Here is a 24432-nt window from a genome sequence, read left to right on the forward strand (position 1 = left end):
ATTTATTTGATAAAAAATACAGTAAAAACAGTAATATATAATGACCATTGAAGATCACTTTTTTCTGTTTTAATTTATTTTACAAATGTAATCATATGGCAAAGCTGAATTGTCAGCAGTCATTACTCCAGTCGATACTTCAGAAATAATTTGAATATGCAGGTTTGGTGTTCAGGAAACATTTCCTATTATTGATGATCAAACGGTTGCTGCTTAAAAAATTTTTTCTGAAAACTATGAATTGTTTCATTATTTTGCATCATGTCAACTAATGTGGCTCATTAGACACACATTAGATACACTGGATTGTATGGATCTCTGCCAGTTTACATCATGTGAATGTGCGTGACGTTATGTGATTCATATCTGAAATGTGTCAGATGGATCAATGTGTGGAGGCGTCTTTGGTTAGGAAGTGGGTGAAGTGTAGTTGGAGTTTAGTTTGATGTGCACCCACACATTTTTTATTTTGTATTTTTATTGTCAAAGACAGTTACAGACACTTGCAGTTACCCATTTGTTGCATTTCTGTATTGCTCTGTTCTTTGCATTGGCTCTGACCTTTTTTTTCTGGGCAAAACAAGCGCTTACTGTTTAAAGGTATGAATTCACTGGGTGGATAGAGGATGCACGAATGGATGGAGGGATAAGTGGGTGTTAAAAAGCAGAAAGAAAGAGTGACTGGACTGAAAAGGAGGTGTCCTTGTGTGCGGTGGGAGGGTGGGCGTAACGGGAATATCTCTTTTGTGAAATCATCACAAAACCCATAGGACTGTTTTTTGCTGGCTGCTGGCCCTGTAAGTGGAGTTTCCTTCCTTTAGGCCAAACGTTGGAGGTGCCCTGTTGGTTTCGACTGGGGTGGGCCTTTTCCTCTCCTGTCCCAGAATGTTTTACGTCAGGTGGCTCCGATCACCCTTTATGGCAGCAAAGAGTTGTATGACACGGTTGGAAACTCTGGTTAGCACTCTTTAATTGGTATACCTTGGCGCGGAGAGCATTTATAGAGCATTCAGGGAGTTTGGAGGCCCATGAAAAATGTTGTTTCCAACGACTGATGACTGAAGTGTTTATATCAGAGAACTCCTGCCACTGGTACAGTGTGGCTCTCTTTCGCATGACAACAACAGCTTGGCTGAATGGAATGAGCTACACAGCTACAAAATAAAAGCCTTTTTTGCATATTACATTGATGCCATTGATGAACACTTTTGGTTTCCCCAAAGAACATTTCAGTGTTTGGTTCTTAAAGGAACAGTTTCTTCTTTGAAAACCCCTTTTTCCACTATAAAGAAACTTCTGCACAATGGAAAAGTTCCATGGATCATAAAGGTTCTTCATGAAACCATAGATGCAAATAAAGAACCTTTATTATTAAGAGTGTATATTTGTTGAGGGGAAGAGCTGTGATTTGCATTTAGGATGGTTCTTTCTAAAGCCCCTTTCACACTGCCATTCCGGAAAATACATGGGTAAAGTGTTCCGGCAACTATTCCCGGGTCACTAGATTTTGCACTTTCACACTGCCAGTGATTACCCGGGATATGTGCGTGCTTTCACACACAACCCATAAAGATCCCATAACGACACGTGACATCAGGGCGTGACGTGTAATGTACGAGCCGAAAACGCTAGGCACTTTATACTTTCACTGAAGCAAGCGAACGATCTTGGCGTCAGTGCGGAAAGTGAGGAACTAACTGATCTCTGCTTCATTACAGTTTGCACATATTTTTTCGCTGCGAACGTTGATCTTCCTTCAAAACAGCCAGTAAAAGAGTCGTGCGATAACGCGCGTCATCACTTCGACACGGCATTAGATCTAGCTTTTGTTCACACAGCGCTCGTCCCGGGTTGAACCCGGCAATGTTACTAGGTCCCCGACCCGGGTTCAATGCCATAATCAATCCCGGGATGTCTTTGCTTTCACACAGAAGGCGACCTGGCGATGTTCTGGCAATATGCCGGGTCCGACATGCAGTGTGAAAGGGGCTTAAGAGAGTTTGTGTGAGGGCCAAAGCAGGTGGACCCACCACTGTTAGAGTTAGCCATTGGTTCTGGTCATTCATACATCTGATGAAGGTCAGCTGGGACATGCTGTCACACAGAGCGAAGGTAAGACAGGTGGGCATTTCTAAACGGCTACCCACAGTTTGACTTTGAAATGCAGGCTTTGTTCAACCACAGACCCTCTACACCTGCCTTACAACCAAAGCAGACTATGTGTTTTGGTTTACTTAGCTATTCTTTGGCTACAGTATTGTCCCTAGAAGTTGACTAAATATCACAACCATATTTTGGTGGCGATCAAGCAACTTAAAATATAATGAAATTAAGTAAAAGTGTTTTTTTTATATTTTGGGTGTGTTGAGCTATTGTTGCAGATAAATGTAATAAATTAAATGTTATAAATTAGGAATGTACTGATATTCTGGAAGTTATTTATATATCAATAGAAACATAAAAATAAAGCTAAAATGAATATTAATTTAATTTAATTATGTATATAAGTTTATTGTATGTCCTCATTTAAATAACTATACTACCATTTCAAATTTTGGGGTCAAAATTATAAAAAAATAAATTAATAAATAGTTTTACTCAGCATGTATGCATTAAAATTGATCAAATTAAAGAAAAAAAATCTGCAAAAAAGTATCACAATGTAAAAAGTATCAAAATATTTAAGCAGCACACCTGCTTTCTACACTGGTAATAATATTACATATTTCTTGAGCACCAAATCAATGATTTCAGAAAGATCATGTGACACAGAAGACTATAGAAAGTCATTAATTTGAAGCAGATCATCACCATGAGATTTCACATCTGTGACATCAAAGTACCATGAAAGCAATTAGAGAGCAGATGACTCTGAATGCTTTTGATGTCATAAACCGATCAGTCTGGGCAATGCCGCTTCAGATCCAGCGGTCCTAATGGTTCACCCGATTCATTCAAAACGTGGATTAAGAAATGAAATGCAGCTGCATGTTGCTCTGAGACGACCAGTTCTGCTTTGTCTTTGTATGTTTGTTGGCAAAATTGAGCAAAACAGATAACATTATAAAATATCTAAAATATTAAAATACTAAAATAATACAATATTAACTTCTTATTTATTGAACTGTTGTATAAGAGCAGTATCACATTTGCACTCTTGTGATATTGCTTAACTATATGATGTAAATATGAGACAAAAATTCTAACGGGCCTTTTTGCCCCATATCTTGAATTTTAGGGACATTCTAACTATGTTCTCCAGGCTCCATCATGCAGTGATTTGTTGCCCTGCCTCTTATTTGTCATCAATCAAATGTATGAAATGTCAGATTACCCACGTAGGTCTGGGGTGGGGCCAGTTCGTTAAATGCGTTAATAATTTTAACATGTGATTTTTCACCGTAATTAATCGAATTATCGTGTTAAATCTCCTGCCCTATTTTATATATATTAAATAGTAAACAGATATTTTATTGTCAAAAGTTTCACAATATTACCACTTTTACTATATTTCTGATCCCAAAAATGCAGTTTTTTTGGAGCAGATGAAACATTTAAAAAATTAAACTGATCCCAAACGTTTAAACGGGGTGTAGGTAAGTGTGTGTGTACTTGTTTATGCTACATTGAGGGGACCAGATGTCATCAGAAGGAAAGTAAAACCTGAAATGTTTTGACATTCACTAGGGAAAACAATTATAAAAAATAGCAAACTATGTTTATCTGAAAGTGTAACAATGCAACGGCATACAATGTTTTCTGTAAGGTGGTATGTTAAGGGTTAGGGGATAGAAAATATTGTTTGGTCAGTATAAAAATAATAGAAGTCTATTGAAAGTCCCCACAATTCACAGAAATAAATGTGTGTGTGTGGTCAGTGAGGACAATAACACGCTGTCGGGTTGAGAGTTGTTGCTGTGCAGGAAACTGTGGATTGTGTGAGCTCCCATGTTGAATCATGACTAAAGGTTTGGTCTTATCACGTTCAGACTGATGTTTTTAAAGCATCTTTCTCACTTACTCATCAAACTAAAGTGTGACTTTCACTCTCAGTAGGTTGTAGCATTGTCACGAAATCAGGTGCCTTGTTCTTTTGTTCACATAACTTCAATGAAAGGTGCAGTGCTTAAAATATTTTGTGTTTGTTGGAATTAGCTGCAGGTATTTTCTCTCTGTCTGTCCGTCTTGCTCTCTCTCACCACATTCTGTCTGTATCCCCACTGCGACGAGTGAGCGATGAAGTCGACTGCATATGCAGCACTGCTGATGAATTATTGAACAGTGGAAAGTGGACATGATGGAGTCTTGCACACAGTGCATACAGAGGAGCCACTGTGTGAAAGGATGACTGATGTCAAGAAAAAAGCGAGGGTTTACAGACTTCTTTGTCAACGCACAAACGCTAACATGCATGCTTCATTTGCTCACTTTCAGAAACGTTTGCAAATGTACTTTGCCTGCGCTTTAAAAATAGCAGTATGCTGCAAATTATCGGGTTCTGTTTAAAGCGTTTTTTGGATCAGCACACAGGAAAATGTCTAATACCTGACAGTTATCACTGAAAATAGATGTCTTGTGATATCACATGTCTCTGTGACAGCCAAAACATTTGACCACAGCCTGCACGAGCCAATCAGCAATCTTGGCATGAATTTGGGCTGGGAATACCTGTTTGTTTGTTTGTTTGTTTGTTTTTTAGAAGATTTAGTTCTTAGATTTAGAAAACGTTTTTGAAAAAAAATATATATATATTATAATTAGAATTCTACAATTCTGTATGGCTACTTAATGAGATGCATTTAGCTGAGAGGTAAAATTACATAACACTTTTAGAGAATGTATCCTGAATATTAAGTGTAAATTATCTGCTTTATTAAGTAGCTTTTTTTGCTTGTTTTAAGTGGTCAGTTCTTTTTTTTTTAAATAAATATATACTTTTATTCAGCAAGGATGCATTAAATTGAACTGATTTTGAACTGTCTGTTTAGCAAAGTATATAGAAAAATCCTGAAAAATGTATTGCTTTTAGTATTAGGTATGAGTAAAATTGATAATAAATGTTTCTTGAGCAGCAGTTGTGGCCTAATGGATAGAGAGTTGGACTTGTAACCCGAAGGTCATGGGTTCGAGTCTCAGGGATTGTCGGTGGGTGGAGTGAATATCCAGTGCTCTTTCTACCCTCAATACCACGACTGAGGTGAGACCCTTGAGCAAGGAACCAAACCCCCAAGTGCTTTCTGGGCGCTGCAGCATTGGCTGCCCACTGCTTCGGGTGTGTGTTCACGGTGCGTGCGTGTGTGTGTGTGCGTGCACACTTGGGCGGGTTAAATGTAGAGCGTGAATTCCAAGTATGGGACACCTTACCTGTCCCCACTTCATGTCTTTTCCTTCCTTTCCAAATAAGCATGTTACAATGATTTTGGAAGGATCGTGTGACACTGAAGGTTGGAGTAATGCTAGTGAAATTTCTATGTTTATACATAGATATATATATATAGAAATAACTATGTATAAAAAAAATGTAATAATATTTCACAATAATACTGTTTTTATGATATTTTGATCACATAAATGCAGCTCTGATGAGCACCAAAACCTTTCAAAAAACAAAACAAACTAAAAATCTTACTGACCCCAAACTTTCGAGGGATAGTGTGTAAGTACCACCAGACAAGTTTGGACACACTTACTCATTCTTTACTATTACTATTTTATACGTTTTAGAATAATATTGAAGTCATTAACACTTTGAAACATGAATTACATGTGAATTCTGATTTGTAATTATACAACATTTTTTATTTTGTACAAAAAAGTCATATTTCTCAACAAATATTGCGTGAAATGCTGGTGAGCTTTTAAATGCTGGTGAGCTTTTAAAGATCATAAGAATATTTAACTGGTACTGGTTTTCCGGTGTAGACTTGTATTCCATCCTTAGTGAATGGTTGATGCAGAAAAGAGAACAAAGCTTAACCCTACTCTCATTTTTTGGAGTGCTTCTCGTTTCGTTGCTAAAAATGGTTTACTCAACCAGTGGTTACAGGAACATCAATAAGTCAAACTCATAATAGGAAGCTGCTGCTTAGGCATTGTGTGTTTGTGTATGAGCATCAGCGTGTGTTCAGTTGACACAGAGACAAGCCTGAACATAACGTTCAGCTGTCGTCACTTAAACAGCCTCCTGGGAGGAGAGGCACACAAAACATGGGAGAAATGTGAAAAATGCCTCCTTAGAACTCCCCCTTCTCCTATAAACTGATACTGTGTTCAGATTAGCATAGAAACATAGTCTGTGGAAATGGAAAAGTTTTCGGTTAATTAACCAGAATTATCAACCCCAAACGGAGGGCCATGGAGGATAATGTTGACATGAAGTCAGTGCATGTTTTGACCATACACACAAGGGTGGACCTCTTTTCCATTTTTCAGAAGACACAGAACAGTTTTTCTGTTGGGTTGTGTTATGAGTTTAATCCCTCATTTAGCATAGCTTTCAAAACAAATGCTCTTTATGCATGTAGATCCCTCTAAGCTGAAGTAAATGATGTTGTTTATGATGTTTGTCTATGAAGGTTCCTCAAAAAGGAAACTGGTGTCAGACAGACTGGTTAACATCACATCTAATGATCTAAAATGAATTCAAGTGAGCTTTAGGTATAAACAAGCAAACATTTAGAGACTACAATGCTAATTTCTTGGTAAAACAAAAAATTTGTCAAAATATTGACATTTCTAAATAAAAGTCTACTAGCTGCTTCATCAAATGCCGTGTTTATTCATTTCCACCATCCATCAAACCACATACACAGGATTCTGGGATTTTGTAAGCTGTCAAGGAGACATCGATTCTATCAAAAATCCAAAAAAGATTAAAGCATTTTAGTAGACAGGATCTCTCATATATTGAATATGAATTTTTCTCAATGCCTTCCCACCTCCTTATACAAAATGTGATATTGACCTTTCTTGTTTATATTTCTCTCTCTTTTTTTGTTTAGTCATACTTCGTCACTGACTATGACCCTACGATTGAAGACTCCTACACAAAGCAGTGTGTGATTGACGAGAGGCCTGCGCGGCTGGACAGTAAGTATGCCTCTGATAGATGAAGGAGTCTGATTGTCAAACAAATCACATGGGATGTAGGGAAACAATATACTGCTAACTGGCAGGAACGATGAAGCCCTTTATGATTTGATAATACTTCACAAATATCAAATAAATTACAGAGGAACTGGTGCATTTCATTATTATTCTATGCATTATGCATACTTGTATAGGCGATGTTATAATAAATGCACTGTAATATCACTTTGGACAAAAGCATCTACTAAATGACTACTTACTCCAGCATACATATGTGACCCTGGACCACAAAACCAGTTTTAAGTGTCAATTTTTCAAAACTGAGATTTATACATCATCCAAAATCTGAATAAATAAGCTTTCCATTGATGTATGGTTTGTCAGGACTGGACAAGATTTGGCCGAGATATAACTATTTTAAATTCTGGAATCTGAGGGTGCAAAAAAAATCCAAATATTGAGAAAATCGCCTTTGAAGTTGTCCAAATGAATTCTTAGCAATGCATATTATTAATCAAAAATTAAGTTTTAATATATTTACAGTAGGAAATTTACGAAATATCTTCATGGAACATGATTTTTATTTACTATCCTAATGATTTTTGGCATAAAAGAAAAATCTATAATTTTGACCCATACAATGTATTTTTGGCTATTGCTAAAAAAATATACCCCAGCAACTTAAGACTGGTTTTGTGGTCCAGGGTCACATGGCTGATAAAAAAAAAAAAAAAACTTTAAATTGAAAAAAAAAAAAAAATTCTAGGCGGAAATTTGCATGACTTAAAGAGAACCCAAAAATGAAAATTCTGTCATTAATTACCCTCGCAAGACTTTCGATCATCTCCAGAACACAAATAATATAAGATATTTAAATGAAATCCGAGAGCTTTCTGACCCCGCATAGACAGCAATGCAACTACCACGTTCAAGGCCCAGAAACGTAGTAAGGACATCATGAAAATAGTCCATGTGACATCAGTGGTTCAACCATAATTTTATGAAGCTACGAGAATACTTTTTGTGAGGGTCAGAAAGCTCTCAGATTTCATAAAAAATATCTTAACTTGTGTTCTGAAGATGAACGAATCTTTTACATTTTTGAAATGACATGAGGGTAAGTAATTAATGACAGAATTTTCATTTTTGGGTGATCTATCCCTTTAAAGCTAAAATAAAAATGTTGTCATTATTTACTCACCTTTAAAAAAAAATCATATCTTTCTTTAAGGCAGTGGTTCAACCAGGAGGACAGTACCAGATTCAAACTTCCAAGGGACAGTAATAATATTATAATTGAATATTATACTAATACTATATATGTATAATAATAATAATATTGAAGAAAAAAAAACTTTCCTGCCAAAATAAAAACTGTTTTTTATTGGTGAACATACTGTTCTTAAAGAACATACAGTCATTTAAATATTGTGTTAGACTGCAGAAGGCCTTCTAGTCAAAAAGATACAGTTTTACAGCAGAATGTGATGTTTTCTTCCGTATTGTGATGTACAACTGAATACAAATGATTATGATAAAAAAGTAGGGCAGGGACTTTGTTCTATCCATCGGTTGTTGATGGGATTTTTGGATGTGGGCACTGCACTTAAATACAGAGACAGAGGAATGTGAGCATGCAAAAGTGGGGTTTAGGCAAACTTTTAAGTAGCTGGAGAAGTCCAGCATACGTCACAAAAGAGAAGTCTGTCGTTTTACTGGAAAATCAAGTTATGAAATTCTGATTAAAAATAATAAGGTCAAACAAAATGTTAAAAACAAAAAATGCATTGTTCAAAATAAGATCAATAACATGCATTTAAAAAAACAGATATGGGCGAATATTCATTTCATGCCACTTTAGTGTGATCTGATCAGTAAAATAACACAAAAGGAGTCTGTGATTACAAGCATTACTCAAGAAGGGAGCCGACTTCTGTCATGTGTTCATACAGACATTATTCAATCTGCCGTTGAGTCACACCTTTTAGTAAATACACTTATTAAGTCTAACTGTTGCCATAGATACACAACACAACTCCTGTTAGGCCTTTAAATAAGAAATCTAAATTTAATAGAAAATAATAGTTTATTTAATTTAGGCTCTGATCATACCAATAGTGCTGTCTGTGGGTGACTAACATGGCTGTTCTGTGTTGTTAGTCCTGGATACAGCAGGACAGGAAGAGTTTGGAGCCATGAGAGAACAATACATGAGGACAGGGGAGGGCTTCCTTCTCGTCTTCTCTGTCACTGACCGGGGAAGGTGAGCAACGTCCCACTCACGTTTTCTCTCAACTTTCTCTCTCTCTTCCCCTTTCCCCTACATTGTCTGTCTCAGTTTCACTTTCATTCTGTTTTTGTCATTCCAGTTTGTATCAACGGCCCTCCCCCTTTTCTCTCATTTACATTTTCTGTAACTGTAAAATTAGAAGCGTGCTAGTTTACGCCGCAGGTGTGGTCTCGGTGAAACCCAGCGCATGCAAATGATCAGATCTCACACACATTGCAGTTTTGTGTCCTCGAGGAATGAGGAGTGTGATCAGCCGGTTTGTGCCCTCTTAGAGTTGTTCCCACTTTGTGTTTATGCAGTAAACAGTCTTTTCTTCCTTCGTTTACATTACCGGGCTTGGAGCCGATAGCAAAGGCCTCTCTGAACACACTCCATGACAAGCATTTCCTCCTCCTGCATGACATTTAGACAACTCGTACTGTCAGAATCAACAGAGACCTCATATCAGTGTCTTTCCCTCCCCAGCTTACACACACTGTTCTCTGTAACACAGCTTCTAGCCATCTTACATCGTTACTGAAAAGTTTATAGCAACGGCATGAGAACTGAGTGACCTCATGTCATCCTGTGTACTGTAATGTAGTTCTGTGGCCCAAAACAGAGATAGCTGCTCATCAGCTGGAAGGGTGGGCTTGCATTCCATTTAGGTTTTGTGGAGAGGTGGAGCTCTGCTCTGTGGGTGTATGCGTGTGATTTCATTTCATCATTTCTGAAAACATCCTCACTAGGGATATGCCTGATGTATTGAGACCCATATGGGTTATCGGCCAGTTATAAGAAGATTTTTTGTTTTGTTATTAGTTCCCCTCAAGTTGACACAACCGGTGTCTTAGCAGAAACAACACCACTAGTGTAGTTATTTATAATATTTTCCACAAAGTTTCCAAAGGGATTTTGTCTTAACTTTGAAAAGTATATTTAATCAGAAATAAAAAGTGCAAAAATTTTCATCTTTTTGGCAGAGGCTATTTATTTACACTAACTCCGCCCACCAATGTGTGATTGGGCTAGTCGACACTACAAAAGAAGATCGCCTAACAACAGCTCAAGTGGTGTAGATGGTAAAGCATGTGACGTGATTGAACCAAGTTTGAATCCGCCTTTAGCCAAAAAAAAATGTCTCCCTTTGCAACAGATCAGTATATTAAACTATTGATTTGATTGATTGGTTGATGAATTGATGGATGATTTATTTTTATTTATCTTTTAAAAAATTTATTTGAATTTTATATTTAGAAATGGTTTTTGTTTTATTCTATTGGGTTTACCCCATAATGAAAATTCTATCATAATTTATAATTTTATGACATTTAGAGCTACATGTGGTTGAGTTTCATGTTTGTATTTGTGTTTGTGTGTGTGAGAGAGAGAGAGAGAGAGAGAGAGAATGCATGGCTAGTTTCAAGCTGCTTGGACCTTTTTAATGGCTATGCATGATGTTGTTTTCCTCAGCTTTGAAGAGATCTACAAGTTCCAACGACAGATCTTGAGAGTGAAGGACCGGGATGAATTTCCCATGATTCTAGTGGGTAACAAAGCTGATCTTGAGCAACAGAGACAAGTGAGTGGTGTGAATCACTTCAAATACTGCAATTTCAGAGAGCTAAACTGAATGAGTATTGATATGAACGATCTGCAATCTTACCATGACTTGGCAGTCTGCTGTATCCATTGCAGAGATTCTGTCTATATAGTTTCTGTTGTAAAATGACACATGTACATACTGCTCACACATATATACAGAACTCAAGAGCACAGTGTCATGGTAATTACATGTGGATGAAATTCAGTCCTGAAAATCAATGAACTGAAAGGCTGAAAGATATCAGAGAGTGTGTGTGTCTGAGGGAGAGAGATGGTAATAAAAGATATGGGGTTACTGAGTGCATAGAAAGACACTCGGATTGTGTTACGCTGCCACCTAGTGTCAGAACAGAGAATGTCAGCCTGTTGTAAATTAACTGCATCAGTTGTCTCTACCTTTATGAAAGGCAGCTTATGAGACAATTGTTTTAAACAGAAAGCAAACATTTTTATAGTTGAAAAAATGAAGTGCATAGCTGGATTTTAATTAAGGAGGGATTTCTTTTTCAGGTGACCCAGGAGGAGGGTCAGCAGCTCGCCCGGCAACTCAAAGTCACTTACATGGAGGCCTCAGCTAAGATCCGTATGAATGTTGACCAGGCTTTCCACGAGCTGGTCCGAGTCATAAGGTGTGTGTGTGTGTGTGTGTGTGTGTGTGTGTGTCATACATTGCTGTTGTACCACCAGATGGTGGCAGCAAACAAACAGCAGACTGTGGTTAAAATGGAGCACTTGCATACTGTTTCTGAAATAAGAATGTAAATCTGTGCACGTTAAGAAAAGATGAACATTTCAAACAATCGTATGCTACAATGTTGTCATTATGATCTCATTATGGTGCATATTTAATAGAGCTATTGGTGTCTACTTTATCCAATTTCATGGGTAAAAATGTCTCGTATGACGTGATTTTTAAATTGAGCTCAGAAATTTGTTCACTAAATGTTTTGACTGATTGTCACATCTTCTCACAGGAAGTTCCAAGAGCAAGAGTGTCCACCCTCGCCGGAGCCCACGCGCAAAGAGAAGGATAAGAGCGGCTGCCATTGTGTCATTGTCTAATTGGCCTTTCACTGCCGCCACTCACCCAGCTGCTGTCACCGGTCCCTGCCCCCCACCCTGCCTTCTGACATCACGTCCTGTGCGGATGAATTCGCTGCCTTTCTACATGTGCATGTCTTCAAAACAGCAGTCTCTCTCATAGCCTTATCAGGGGCATTTGTGCCTCTAGGACTTCACTACTAGAAGAACCAAACTGACAAAATCTTGATGGAACTCGCCATTCTACCTTCAACTAGAGTACTGACATCAGTGTGACCTAGAATATGGTAATCGTGCCCCAACACTAAACATCGCTTCTTACAAGTTTGCTGTAAAACACACACACAATTCCTTTTTTTTTTGTATTTTGAAGGGGTTTTTTTTCTCTTGACTTGTGACATTAGTACGTTTGCTGAGATGGAAAGACTAAATGAAACACCATTGAGATTGCAGACACCTCTTAGTCACGAGATCTAGATTGAGATGATGTTCTGAAGCTTTGTGTGTGTGTGTGTGTGTGTGTGTGTGTGTGTGTCGTGCCATATCTGTTTTTACTTCCATATGCTAATCAGCGATTGTACATAAGTGAAGATTCGTGTGAGTTGAGACCACCTTTATAATGACAAAACTCAGTCGCAGAGTATTGTGTGTGGGGTTGACGAGCTTGTTTTGACATGCATTAAAACAATAATGTACTCGCAGATATGTACATAGATAGCCTCTAACATTATGCCAATTTTATCAGCAGTGAAGTCAGTTTGCCAACTTATTGTTTGGTCAAGGTGTCATTTTTTGTTCGCATCGTAAGGCTTCTTGGCATGTATGGGTTTGATTGTTCTTTTTTCTTTTTTTTCAAAGGGATAGTTCACCTAAAAATGAAAAATCATTCACTTTGCCTCATTTGTTCCAAACCTGTTCCAAACCGAAACCTTTCATCTGCGGAACACAATTTTTTTTTTTTGTCCATACAATAAACAAGGATGTGATTTTCAATTTGTTTTAATATTTATACTGATTTTCATATTTTCTGACCTTCTTTCAGACCCACTTGAATTATGTGTATGCAAGGAAAAAATTGCTGCGTTTGTCAACAAAAGAAAAGTTTTACGGTCTCCCTCTGGTTTTCCGCCAAAATTACTATTGTTTTATATTTAAAAATCTAAGAAATTAAGGCCATAATCCATAAATATTGTTAATTTCACTGTTTTTCTTATTTTACTGTACAACAGTATTATATTTCTGTTAATGTTTATAATTTAAATAGTAGAGTAAAAATACTATTTTCAATTATTATTACTATTATACAGTCATATTGAATAGGGGGAAATTATTTATACTTCTTTTTCCTTCTTTTTTTGTCTTTGATCACATGCCAGAATGAAAGTTGTTGGTGTTGCTGTTGTTAAGGCCCCATGGCTGTTAATTTTTTCTGCAAAACATATTTCAAAATATCTCCTTCTGTGTTTCACAGAAGAAAGTATGTCATGCAGGTTTGGGGGGGGGGGGGGGGTGAGAGAATGTTCATCTTTGGTTGAACTTTCCCTTTCCGTTCTGTGATTGTGAAATGTATTCTACATGTAGATGGTTTGTTCAAGCCTTCTTGACTCTCAGCTCAGATTTCTACAGACTATCCTCAGACTCAGGTTTCTCCATTTACAGTCTTTTCACAATGTTCTGACGATGTCTGCTCATTCAGTAGTGCACAATAGGCTGTCTGTTCTCTAGTCGGTACCCCACCGAAATCGGTGACACAGAGAATTAGTCTTTCAGATAATTGTCTCTTTTTCTGGCCTTGTATTTCAATTCACTTTTACACTGATTTAGTTTTTCTCTGTTTGGAAACGTATTTAAGTGACTGAAACAGCGTGAGGACTCTGTTGAACTGCTGACATCACAGGCATCTTTTCAGCATCTTTTCATGTATGTGATCAGATCAAATCAAGTTGTTTTTTTTAGACACCAGACATCCACATTCCATTTAATATGGTTTGACGTCTCGGTGACATTCACACTTCAATCTGGGATTTCTCATCTGACAGGTGATCATTTGCTTCCTGGCTTCATACACCAAGGGTTCCTATCATGTCACGTTTTATTTCCATCTTCTATGAATATTATTTTCCAGCGTGCATTTCTGTACGAGGGATACAAATAGTTTTTGTGTCTTATCATCATGTAATATAAGAAAAAAGATGGAAGTGATCTTTGAATGGACATGATTAAATGTTTTTACTATATACTTTTATACATTATTTTCTTATCAGACTAGTTAATGAGTATTTTTATATGTTTGTAAGTGAAAAAAGCTCTCGCGGCACATCTGTGTGTATATGTAAAGAGGATTATTTAATTATCTTGGTTTGTTTTTAACTAAAAAAAAGGGCCAATGTGTGTTGAACTGTGGTCCTTTCGGTGGACTGAAGGCGATAACCCATCCTAACAGTTGTCCACCTCATAGTCTATAACAACTTTATCAGTGATCACTGGGCCAATGCTTCGAGCAATGCCCTTTTGTGATGACTCAGGTTCATATCCTAACCTAAACCTTGTCCGTTACACCAGTTAATAGCAACATGGATCAAATCCAAAGCTAGTAAGAACAGAAGTGCATGGCTCTTCTTCTTCCCAGAGTCTGTGTACATCTAATACATACTGTGTTTTATTTGTCACATCTTTCCCTCCCCCTGTATAGCCTCTGGTGCTATAATAAAATCTATGCTTTATCTGTGATATATTTGCTTTTCCTTAATGAGGAAACAGGGTACAAAATGTCGCACAAAATGATAGCTCTCGTTCTGTAAGTGACAAGTAGATTGTTATTTTGCTGTCCTTAAGTATATTCCCTGTGATTTGCAAAACTTCCATTCTATTCTTGGATGGTGTTCCAGCCGATACGGTAATGAGCTGTGTGACAACTTATGTCATAAGTTTGGTTTTATTGTTATTGAGTCTGCTGTGTGTTCTTTCATGAGATTTAAAAGTGTTGGGTAACATTGTGAAGGAGAAGGGTATCATATCATTTTGGAGAATACTCAGAATTAAGAGGACCGGCTTCAGAAAAGCTGTTGTTTGCTCATGCTGTGACAGTTCTACGATTAATGTGTCAAGTAACCGAATTAAATCAATGCAGTGACAGCTAGAATATAGAGTTGTTGCTTTATGTGTCAGTTTTATAGTGATTGTAAATCTGAATGCACAGTTACTATTAAAGCTTATTCGGAGACAGGCCTTGAATGGTCAGGGCTGAGTTTCCCAAAAGCATCATAAGACAATCTATTAAAAAGAATAGTTCAAATCCTTCTGATGGCACCCATTCACTGCAGAGAATCCATTGGTGGGCAGGTGATGTAATGCTAAAACTGTAGTTCCCAGTGCAGGGAGACCTTAAATACTTAAATGTAAAGAATGAATTATGCATGCAATCATATAATGGATCACTGGTCTCTTCAGTCTGTACTTGTCAAATGCAGAAGCCTTAAAAAGGGATTTACATAAATGAATTTTGGGGGTTTTGTTGTTCCGTTCACGTTGTGTGGATGAGCGCTGTGTCAAAATCGCCATGACACATTCACACATATTTCCATGGACAAGTGGGCTTTAATAATCACCATCACCTGCTGGGACTGAAGGATCATTATAGACAAGAAGAAAATAAGCACATTGATACTGGTGTTTGAATCTGACTGATCTAGCTTAAAACTCTTTCCTACCACCCCTGATGAGCATGTGGCAAAAACATGGATGCTTTTATGAGGTCAGAATGTGCCTTTGACTGGCTGTACTCTATTCGAGCCGTTGTTTGGGAGACAGCTTTTTGTCCTTTGAGCACATCTGGGTCATGAATGGCTGGATTGACAGCTTAATGTCACTGCGCTTGCAAACATATGTTTGAAGTTCGGTTTGCCTGGCAGCACATGGTTAACCAGCAGCGATGTGAGTGAACAGCATTGTTCAGATCTCAAATATTAGCAAAATTCTTTGTTTTCTAGTAAATAAACAGTCACTGAAAAACCGATAAACCATTTAGAATTGGTAAATTTCTTCCAAAAGTCTTGTGTTTTGATTAACACTTTGAACAACGATCTGATTACTTTTAATCAGTTTTACAAAACTTCGGTAAATTCTATTCCAATATTGCATGGATAATTTGAAAGATTTAGGTCTGCTACTTATTTTTGCTCTTTATTAGCTTTGTAAGTTTTTAATAAATGTAAGATTAAATTTTGATTCAATCTCATGCTGACATACATTGACAATGTTCAGGGCTTTTTCAGGGCCAAGAAATGCTATTGGGGAAAAAATATATTCTCATTCTAGAGAACAGCTTATTGGACAGGTATAAGCCTGCGATTGCAAAATGAGACATGAATATTATCAGTTCAGAGATCATATTTAATTGCATATATCTGCTAAAAGATAATTTTGTCCTCTTTTATGAAGATGACTAAAAGTCAAGTTTAATTGGGGTTTTAACAATTTAATCAACAGTGGTGAAATCATTGTTTGATAACTGAATTGTAATTGGTCTTTGTTCTTGTATTTCCTTGCATATTGAATTCTGATCTTGTCCGTCTTGCACATATTTGTCAAGACTTCAAATATTTGAATGTGCCATGGTTTTAGTCATTATTTTCTGCTATTTTTCTTCCCTACAGTATAATTTTTGATTATTAATTTTGGCCACATTATCAGTCTCTTTGTTTATTGAATGATAGTTGGACTCTCCAAGATTTCCCGCCTCAACCCCCCATCCCCCAGTCCATTTATGTTGTGATCCATTCCAGTCAAGGAGTCCAAAACTTACGTAGGCAAACCACTAACTGATCCCCATTACTCTCTCTTTCACTCTATTAATAGATTTATATTTGCCTTTTAAAAGGTTGGTACTCCAGAAAAGAGACCGAGCTAATGCAAGAAACTGGTAAATTATACCATTTCATATTTACATTTTTTGTAAATGTAGATTTGCGTAATACAATTATTATTTTTATTATTATTATTATTATTTTGTATTTTGAAATAATGTGGTAAAGATGATTCTCTCATTATTGCTGCAAGTGTTTACTTTTGTCTGGGGTTCTGTTATTATATACATTTTCATTAACATTTATTATTAAATTATTGTCAAGATACATAATTTTACATGATGCATTTTTCATATTAGCCTACATTTATTTCCCTAAATACTTCTCTAAATAATATCTTGGATGATGCATCATCAAAATGCACACCATGCATTATCACTAATGCTCAGTTTTCTTAAGGGGGCAATCATCCTCAAGAAACTAGGCTTAATTGTAATCTTTACTGTGTGTGTGTGTGTGTGTGTGTGTGTGTGTGTGTGTGTGTGTGTGTGTGTGTGTGTGGATTATATATATATATATATTGATATATATTGATAAAAAAAACATACTTTAAAGTTATGTCCCTCAGTCTGAACTCAACCGTCACACTAACCATTCTACGCCAATAAAAAATTATACTCCACTCATATGTGACATAATTTCCCTGAAATTACATCAGTCAGGTATCTTTAATAGTGGTGCAGAAAATGGTTTGTAGAATCATACTTTTTATTCATATTTTTGAGCCATGTTATAGTCACGGAGAGTACTGTGACACTTAACAACTCGACCCCAACACATAAAAATAAGACGGAAAATTATTACTTTTTCAACATTTCAACATCTCAACCCCGTCACAAATAAATGTATTTCTCATTGTTACGGGTTGTAAACTTGTGACGGGTTATTTGCTTCATTTATTAATATTTTTAATGAAAAGGTATAAAATAGTTTAATGGTTTCAGTAAATATATATATATATATATATATATATATATATATATATATATATATATATATGAGAACAAAAGTATGTCTTGCTGTATATGCTACTATATGACACATTAAGGACTAAAACAATAAAATTGTGGTTTTAGTTAAAGATTTTAATAAAAAATATTTTTTTACAAATATAAAGAGACCCACAATGTGTTTTTAGCTTCAGTCCTATAAAAATGTGATAATAAGATAAAAGATTTGTTATCGTTAAATTGTTATCAGGGACACATGAGCAGTAGCTAGGCTACATATTTGTTTTATAACAATTTCTGTGTAAAATCCTTTTTAAACCAATTACATTGTGTCCGTCACGGGGTTGAGAAAAAATGTCTAAATCTGAAAAAAAAGAAAAGGAATTTAATGCCAAAGGTGGAAAAATATGACGTGAGGTCTGATATTTACCTAATGATGCGGGGTATTTAGAAGTTGAATCACGTGTAGTAGAAAAACATGTAGGCCAGGAATGACCAATATACAGTATACATCTACCGATGCTCGAAACAAAATTTAGGCTACCCTTTACCTTCTGTTCTACAATAGAGGGGAATTTTTTTAATATTACACACACGCAAAAGGTTTCCACTGTAACTTCTGCAACAACAAAACTGCTGTCTACGTTATTTTCTTGAAGAAAATCTTAATCCAAACGTGTGCGAGCATGGTGAATTTAACAACTGACATTTCCCCTCTCGCAGCCAGTGGTTTAGTCCACCTATTTTAAACCCCTCAACCAAACGGTTTTCTGGCTTCCCAGCTCTCCACTAGAAACAGCTGAAGACATCCACCGTGGTGAAGACGGAGGATTAAGCACAAGACGCCAACAATATTATACCTCGCCGTCGCTGCATAAATCGAGCATTTGCGTTCACAGATGGCCATGGACGGACTGAGCAACAATAAGAGCATGTCATACAGTCGATGGAGTTATGACAGGTAAGCATGCCGTTATTCTGTACACACTGTAAAATCCGTTTTTGTACGAGTTAAATAATGCATGTGCTCAAAGTAAATCGCGAAGAGAATTGTATCGAACAAACATACCCAACGGCTCATGACGGTGACCGAACACGCTGATTTTAACGACTGAAGTTGTGTACAAAGTTAGTGATTCGTTTGAGAAAGAACAAATGGCATCTTTTAGTAAAAACGAAGGGCATTTCGCAATCCTAATGCTGTTTTTCGCTGATATCGTGTTCGCAAAGGTGCTTGTAACAAAGAGAGACATTAGGCTCAATCAAACAGCACATAACGGGTCATTTTTGCTTTGAGATAACGGTTACTGCGTATCAACACCGCTTTTGCAGAGCGAAACGTCACCGTTCTGTTTCAACACGTGCTCTTTGCAGCGCATCTCTGCTGTGTTGATTAGCCTGGCTTCAGCATCCTCTCAGCTCCACTGTCAGCATCCCAATTCTCTACAGACATCATCCTGCCTATGAACCAGAAGATGCTGGAGTTCATCATGTCTGCAGTAGGTGACATTTGAAATTTCAGTCAAAACCCAGGATGTGATTGGTATGCTGTGACTGCACTCTCACTGCTCCCCAGAGGGAATACAGTAGTCTTGACACCTCATACTGTAGCATTTCTTCATTGGGCATGTTACAATGAAGCAGGCATAATATATTTAAGAAGCCAACCATCTCATCAAACTGTCTGAATATGCACACTTAACTAAAATAAAAAAGTGTTTTATTAAACGAGAGGGTCTAAACATGTAGTATTTATGAAACCATAGAAAAAAAACAATAGCCAAATGATGTTCTACATTTGCCAAAGTGTGCAAAAAGACATTTTGCTATCCCAATACCATGGGACTGCAGTCATCAGATTAGTAAATATGTAATATCAATGTTGAAAGTTCTATACTATTTTTCTAAAAATGCTACAAAATCATAACTATGCTTGTATAAAAATGAGTGAGTTGTATACACATGCATGTTACATTAATGCATACTTTGAGTAGAATTTATCTATAAATAATCTAATTCGTTCTTAATCTGTATCTCTCTCTCTCTCTTTCTATATAATATGATTTATTAAACTAAAGTATATTTTCTATAAATAATCTGAATACTGAATGATATACTGATAATTTGAGCCTTATGGTAAACTATACTTAAAAGCATAATGTACTTTTATTATCAGTACATCTAAGGTCAAAGGACAATTCTAACGGCAGGTGTAGTACTGAGATTGTGTTTATATTGCATACCTGAAAAACACTCTTCATCAGTAGTCGAGGGGTATGCATTCTGGATGCAGCATCTGTCCCTCTGTGTCTCTCCTCTGAGACCCTTTTGGCTAGTTCAGTGTTGGGGGATGCATGTGGGTGATAGGGCACAGAGGTAAATGGAGGAAGTGTTCGTATGGCAAAGACAGTGCTTCAGAGAACAGCTGGTGCCTCTCGTCCAAACAAAGGGAATACTGTTCATTGCTGAGTATACCATCTCTGATGAATGGATAAAAGAGACAATGCCTGCCAGCACATCAGGCTGGAGTACATCCCAGATCATAGTTCTATCTATGATGTGCAGTGAATACAGAGACGGGTGTGATGGAGACAAAGCACCACAATGTTTTGTTCAACTGATTGTAATCCTTTTAACTATAACTAGCACTGCAGTAAGAACATTTCCCTCACCTATTTAATTCAGCCACTGCCTGCGGTTAGATCAGCTCCAGAATGATGCCTTGAGCTAGTTCAGGATTTAATGGAACCGGTGCTGATTGCAGATTCATACGTGCACAGCTCATGCTGGCATTACAATTGACAGCCATCCTCATCAGGTCTGGAGCAATTCTCAGACGGTCTAATCAACAAGCCGGTGTCCCCATTAGCACAGCTGAAAGAGAAGAGGTGTTTGACACATTGAGTTTTCAGCAAAGGCAACTTCAATTGAAGTAGTTAAGCATTTTCACATTTCTGTCAAAGAGGGGGGAATGTGCTCCAATTATCCAAATAAATGTCAAGTGATCACATTAGGAGGCAGATAAGGTGTCTCACAATGACCATTAGACAGACCTGATTATAATTAATTCCTGTTTTTTTTTTCTCAAAGGAGCATATAATCAGTGCACTTAATTGACCCTTTGTTAAGCTTAGTCTGCTTGGTTACTGTTGCTAACTCTCGACTAGTTTCACTGAACATCCCAGATGAATCATCGCTGCAGAAGGCAAAAAAATAAAAAAACAATGTGAAAAGAGTAGAAAGTTTGAATTCATTGTATTCATTATACAATAGGCAGAGAGAAGTTGGGAATTGTAGTGAGGCAATGCAACTGAGTCACATGACGGATGTAGTTAATTCATACACACATTAATACTATATAAAACATACTTTTAATGGCCATGAAATAAACACTTATTTAAAAGAAGTATCTACTTGGAGAGTATGTTATTTCACATACAGCCAGTGTGATTTTCAGTGCTCAGAGAGGGGTAAAGATTGATTGAATGGATATTATTCTTAATTGGACTGAAATAAATTGTGAGATTTGGATTTATTTTATTTTTATTAGTTTTAATACTTTGTAAGTTGCCTTTTAATGTCTTGCTTCGGCATTTCAGTTTTTTTTTTTATGCCAAATAATTTACGTTTTTCATCTAACATTTATATTTTATTCCAGCATAATTTCAGTGAAAAAAATGTTAATAGGGATTTTTTTTTTTTTAGCAATAACAACATGAAAAGAGGAACAACTACAAACACACAGTTCCTTCATGAGCTTAGTTACATTATAAAGAAGCTTATTTGAGAACATGTCAGATGGCAACAGTTGGTAAGGTAGGGTTTCGCAAAGGCTCAGTTATCTAATTAAAGCAAGGTTATATATGTTTTTCATACCTTATTTCACACTTCTTACTATAGTAAAAAAAATATGAGAACTGTGATGGTGAAAAATCGTTGGGAGGAACACACTTCACATCATTCACTGCAGCTCATGGACTGAATTCCAATAGGAGTTGAATCACTGCATGAATTACACAGAACATCTACTGTGTTCTGAAAGATAAGTGGAACCATTGTAAGACATTTATATAAAGACACACTCTCTCTATGGCAGATGCTTGATTTGTGGGATTAATTTTGTATTTCAGACACAGTAAGTTTGTTGAGATAGCTTGGTGGGGAAAGAGGTCTCCATTAAAAGACACCTCAATTTCTCAACCGAAGGTCTGTATTACCTGCAGAGAGAGCTATCTGTTAGCATTTTCATTCATCTTTGTGGCAGTTGGGTGGCTTGTGCATGAACCCTAAGGAGTATGTGACCTGGATGGAGGCTTCCATCTTTGCTCATGGGTGTTTGGCTGTAGTAACTAATTCAGAGAAAAATGTCTTCTACTTTTGCACAATAGGCAAAAATGCTTCTTCTTTTTTTTTTACAGTGTAATTCTGGCATCCACCAGCAAGCGCTAAGCAAGTGATGCGAACTAGACTTTTTTTTGATCACCTGGTTGGAGGTTTATTAGCCCATGGCTCACTTAATCGATAAATTGGTTCGACTGATGGCACTGCAATCATAGGCTAAGTTCACTCTGCAAGGCTTAATGCTCAATTCCGATTTTTTTAAAAAAATCGATTTTTTTGCAAGGCCGTTCACATTTCCAATTAAATGCGACCTTTTGTGATCTCCTGTGTGAACGTGAAATGACCCAGAAGTGACCCGCATGCGCAGAAGAGTACTCAGCGCTCAACGACGTCACTCGTTGTTTGCGGAAGTAGCTAACGTTAAACATGGATGTCAACAACAGTGTAGTCAACAGCGGAGCTCTTTTTGCAATATTAAAGTTATTTTCCCAACGGAGCCAGCACAATTACAATCTTCTCGTTTTAAGAAGAAAATTAAAAAGGAGGAGAGCAAGGTTTTTGGCCATGGCGTTTTGTGGAGCAGTGTTAGCAACGTCGGTACAGAGAAACGTGTGGGTGCGGAGTCGCAGCCAGGAGTGGTGGGATACTGATGTGAGTGGCTTCACTAATACAGAATTCATCAGTTTATCTTCTCGTTCCCGCCTACTTCAACGCAGACGTATGACGTTTGTAACGTATCAATGACGTACGGGTCGGATACATGTGGCCTGGCCGTTCAGACGGAGGTCGCATTTCAAAAGATTGGATACGTATCGGATTCAGGACCACATACCCAAGTGGCCTGGGTCACATTTGAAAAGATCGGATCTGTGTCGTTCAGACTGTCATGAAAAGGTCAGATACAGGTCGCATAGTGGCAAAAAAAATCGGAAATGGGTTGTTTCAGCCTGCAGTGTGAACGTAGCCATAGTGATTTGTTATTACCTGCTGAGGTTATCATCACAACCCCCCCCCCAAAAATAAATATATATATATTGCTGATTGATGCACATCTGTTGAGAATAGGATAGAAAATGTTACCTGTGGTTGAAATCGTTGGACATCACTATAGTGCCTTTTTTATTTTGTTCTTCATCCTATATCAGGTTAATTAGAAGATGTCCATGCCAGGCAATCTCTGCAGACAGACGTCTAAACAAAGCAATTTATGTGAGGCTAAGTAAATAAGCGGTCTCGCCTCCTATCAACGTTTTGGATCTTAGAGACCTTAGTGTGGCACAGGGGAACAGATTTAAAATGCTTTCTGTAGATTTGGACAACAATGAAAAGAAAGAAGCTGCATGGCTGCGTATGTATGTGTGGGTTCAAATCTGTTGTGTTATCTCATACGGGACATAAGTGGTGTCCTTCAGGTCTGGCCCCTGGAGCTGTGACCCCTGACATAAACTAAGCCTTATGAATAATTTGGGACCCGTTTCTGTGGTAACCATTCACCTGTGACTGAATCTACAGTAAACCTCTCCTCTACTGCAGCTTGAAGATGCTCTAGTTCTTTTTCTCATGGAGCCGGTTAAAGCCTTTGCTAATGAGCTTATAATGGTAACCATAGTCATGGTTGGGTTTTTATTATTAGCTCGCTATTCAAATTTCCAACTTTGTGCCTTTTGTTTATGATGTTAGGTATTTTTTTTATAATTGCATTTTTGACAGATTATATAAAAACTATTAAGAATATATTTTGAGCAGGTTCTGTAGCTTTTTAAAACCTATATGTCTCAAAATGATATAACTGATATAATGTCCAAAATATTTTTTTTCAAAGAAATTAATTAATTTATATTATAATCAAATGATAAAAAGTGACCGCAAAGATTTTTGTTAATACAAATTATATTTATTTATTTAATATACTTCTCCATTCTGTTCATAAAAGTTTCCAAAATAAAGAAAGAAAGAAAGAAAGAAAGCAGCACAACTGTTCAACATAGATAATAAGAAATGTTTCTTGAGCACCAAATCAAAATACAGAATGATTTCCAAAGGGGTCATGTGCTTTGCCATCACAGGAATAAATTAAATCTTAAAATATAGGTATTAAAAGGATAGTTATTTTAAATTGTGATAGTATTTCATAATATTACTGTTTTAATGTATTTTGGATTTAAAATAAATGCATCCTTGGTGAGAAGTAAGATGTATTTCAAAAACATAACCCTAAACTTCTAAATAGTACTTTAATATTTCCATATTTACTTGCTACAAATTAAGTAGC

At 36.8% G+C, this 24432-nt stretch overlaps 2 protein-coding genes across 3 annotated transcripts in view; both read left to right on the forward strand.

Moving 5' to 3' along the window:
* The window catches only part of LOC132119467 (ras-related protein R-Ras2), a 47164-nt gene extending 32430 nt beyond the window's left edge, over positions 1-14734 (forward strand). Inside the window, exons 2-6 of the mRNA XM_059529478.1 lie at positions 7002-7089; positions 9250-9352; positions 10832-10940; positions 11474-11592; positions 11938-14734. Of these exons, the coding sequence (XP_059385461.1) occupies positions 7002-7089; positions 9250-9352; positions 10832-10940; positions 11474-11592; positions 11938-12025 (507 nt within the window). The 3' untranslated portion in view covers positions 12026-14734. The remainder of the gene's footprint in view (positions 1-7001; positions 7090-9249; positions 9353-10831; positions 10941-11473; positions 11593-11937) is intronic.
* A 3845-nt stretch (positions 14735-18579) lies between these two features.
* Positions 18580-24432, forward strand: part of LOC132119472 (tubby protein homolog) — a 101081-nt gene continuing 95228 nt past the window's right edge. The window contains exon 1 of one of the 2 annotated variants that reach the window (XM_059529508.1): positions 18580-18780. In XM_059529508.1, coding sequence (XP_059385491.1) covers positions 18719-18780 — 62 coding nt within the window. In that variant the 5' untranslated portion in view covers positions 18580-18718. The remainder of the gene's footprint in view (positions 18781-24432) is intronic. The other variant, XM_059529491.1, reaches the window with a different exon arrangement.

Source organism: Carassius carassius, chromosome 3, assembly GCF_963082965.1.
Source record: "Carassius carassius chromosome 3, fCarCar2.1, whole genome shotgun sequence".
Taxonomy (NCBI): Eukaryota; Metazoa; Chordata; class Actinopteri; order Cypriniformes; family Cyprinidae; genus Carassius; species Carassius carassius.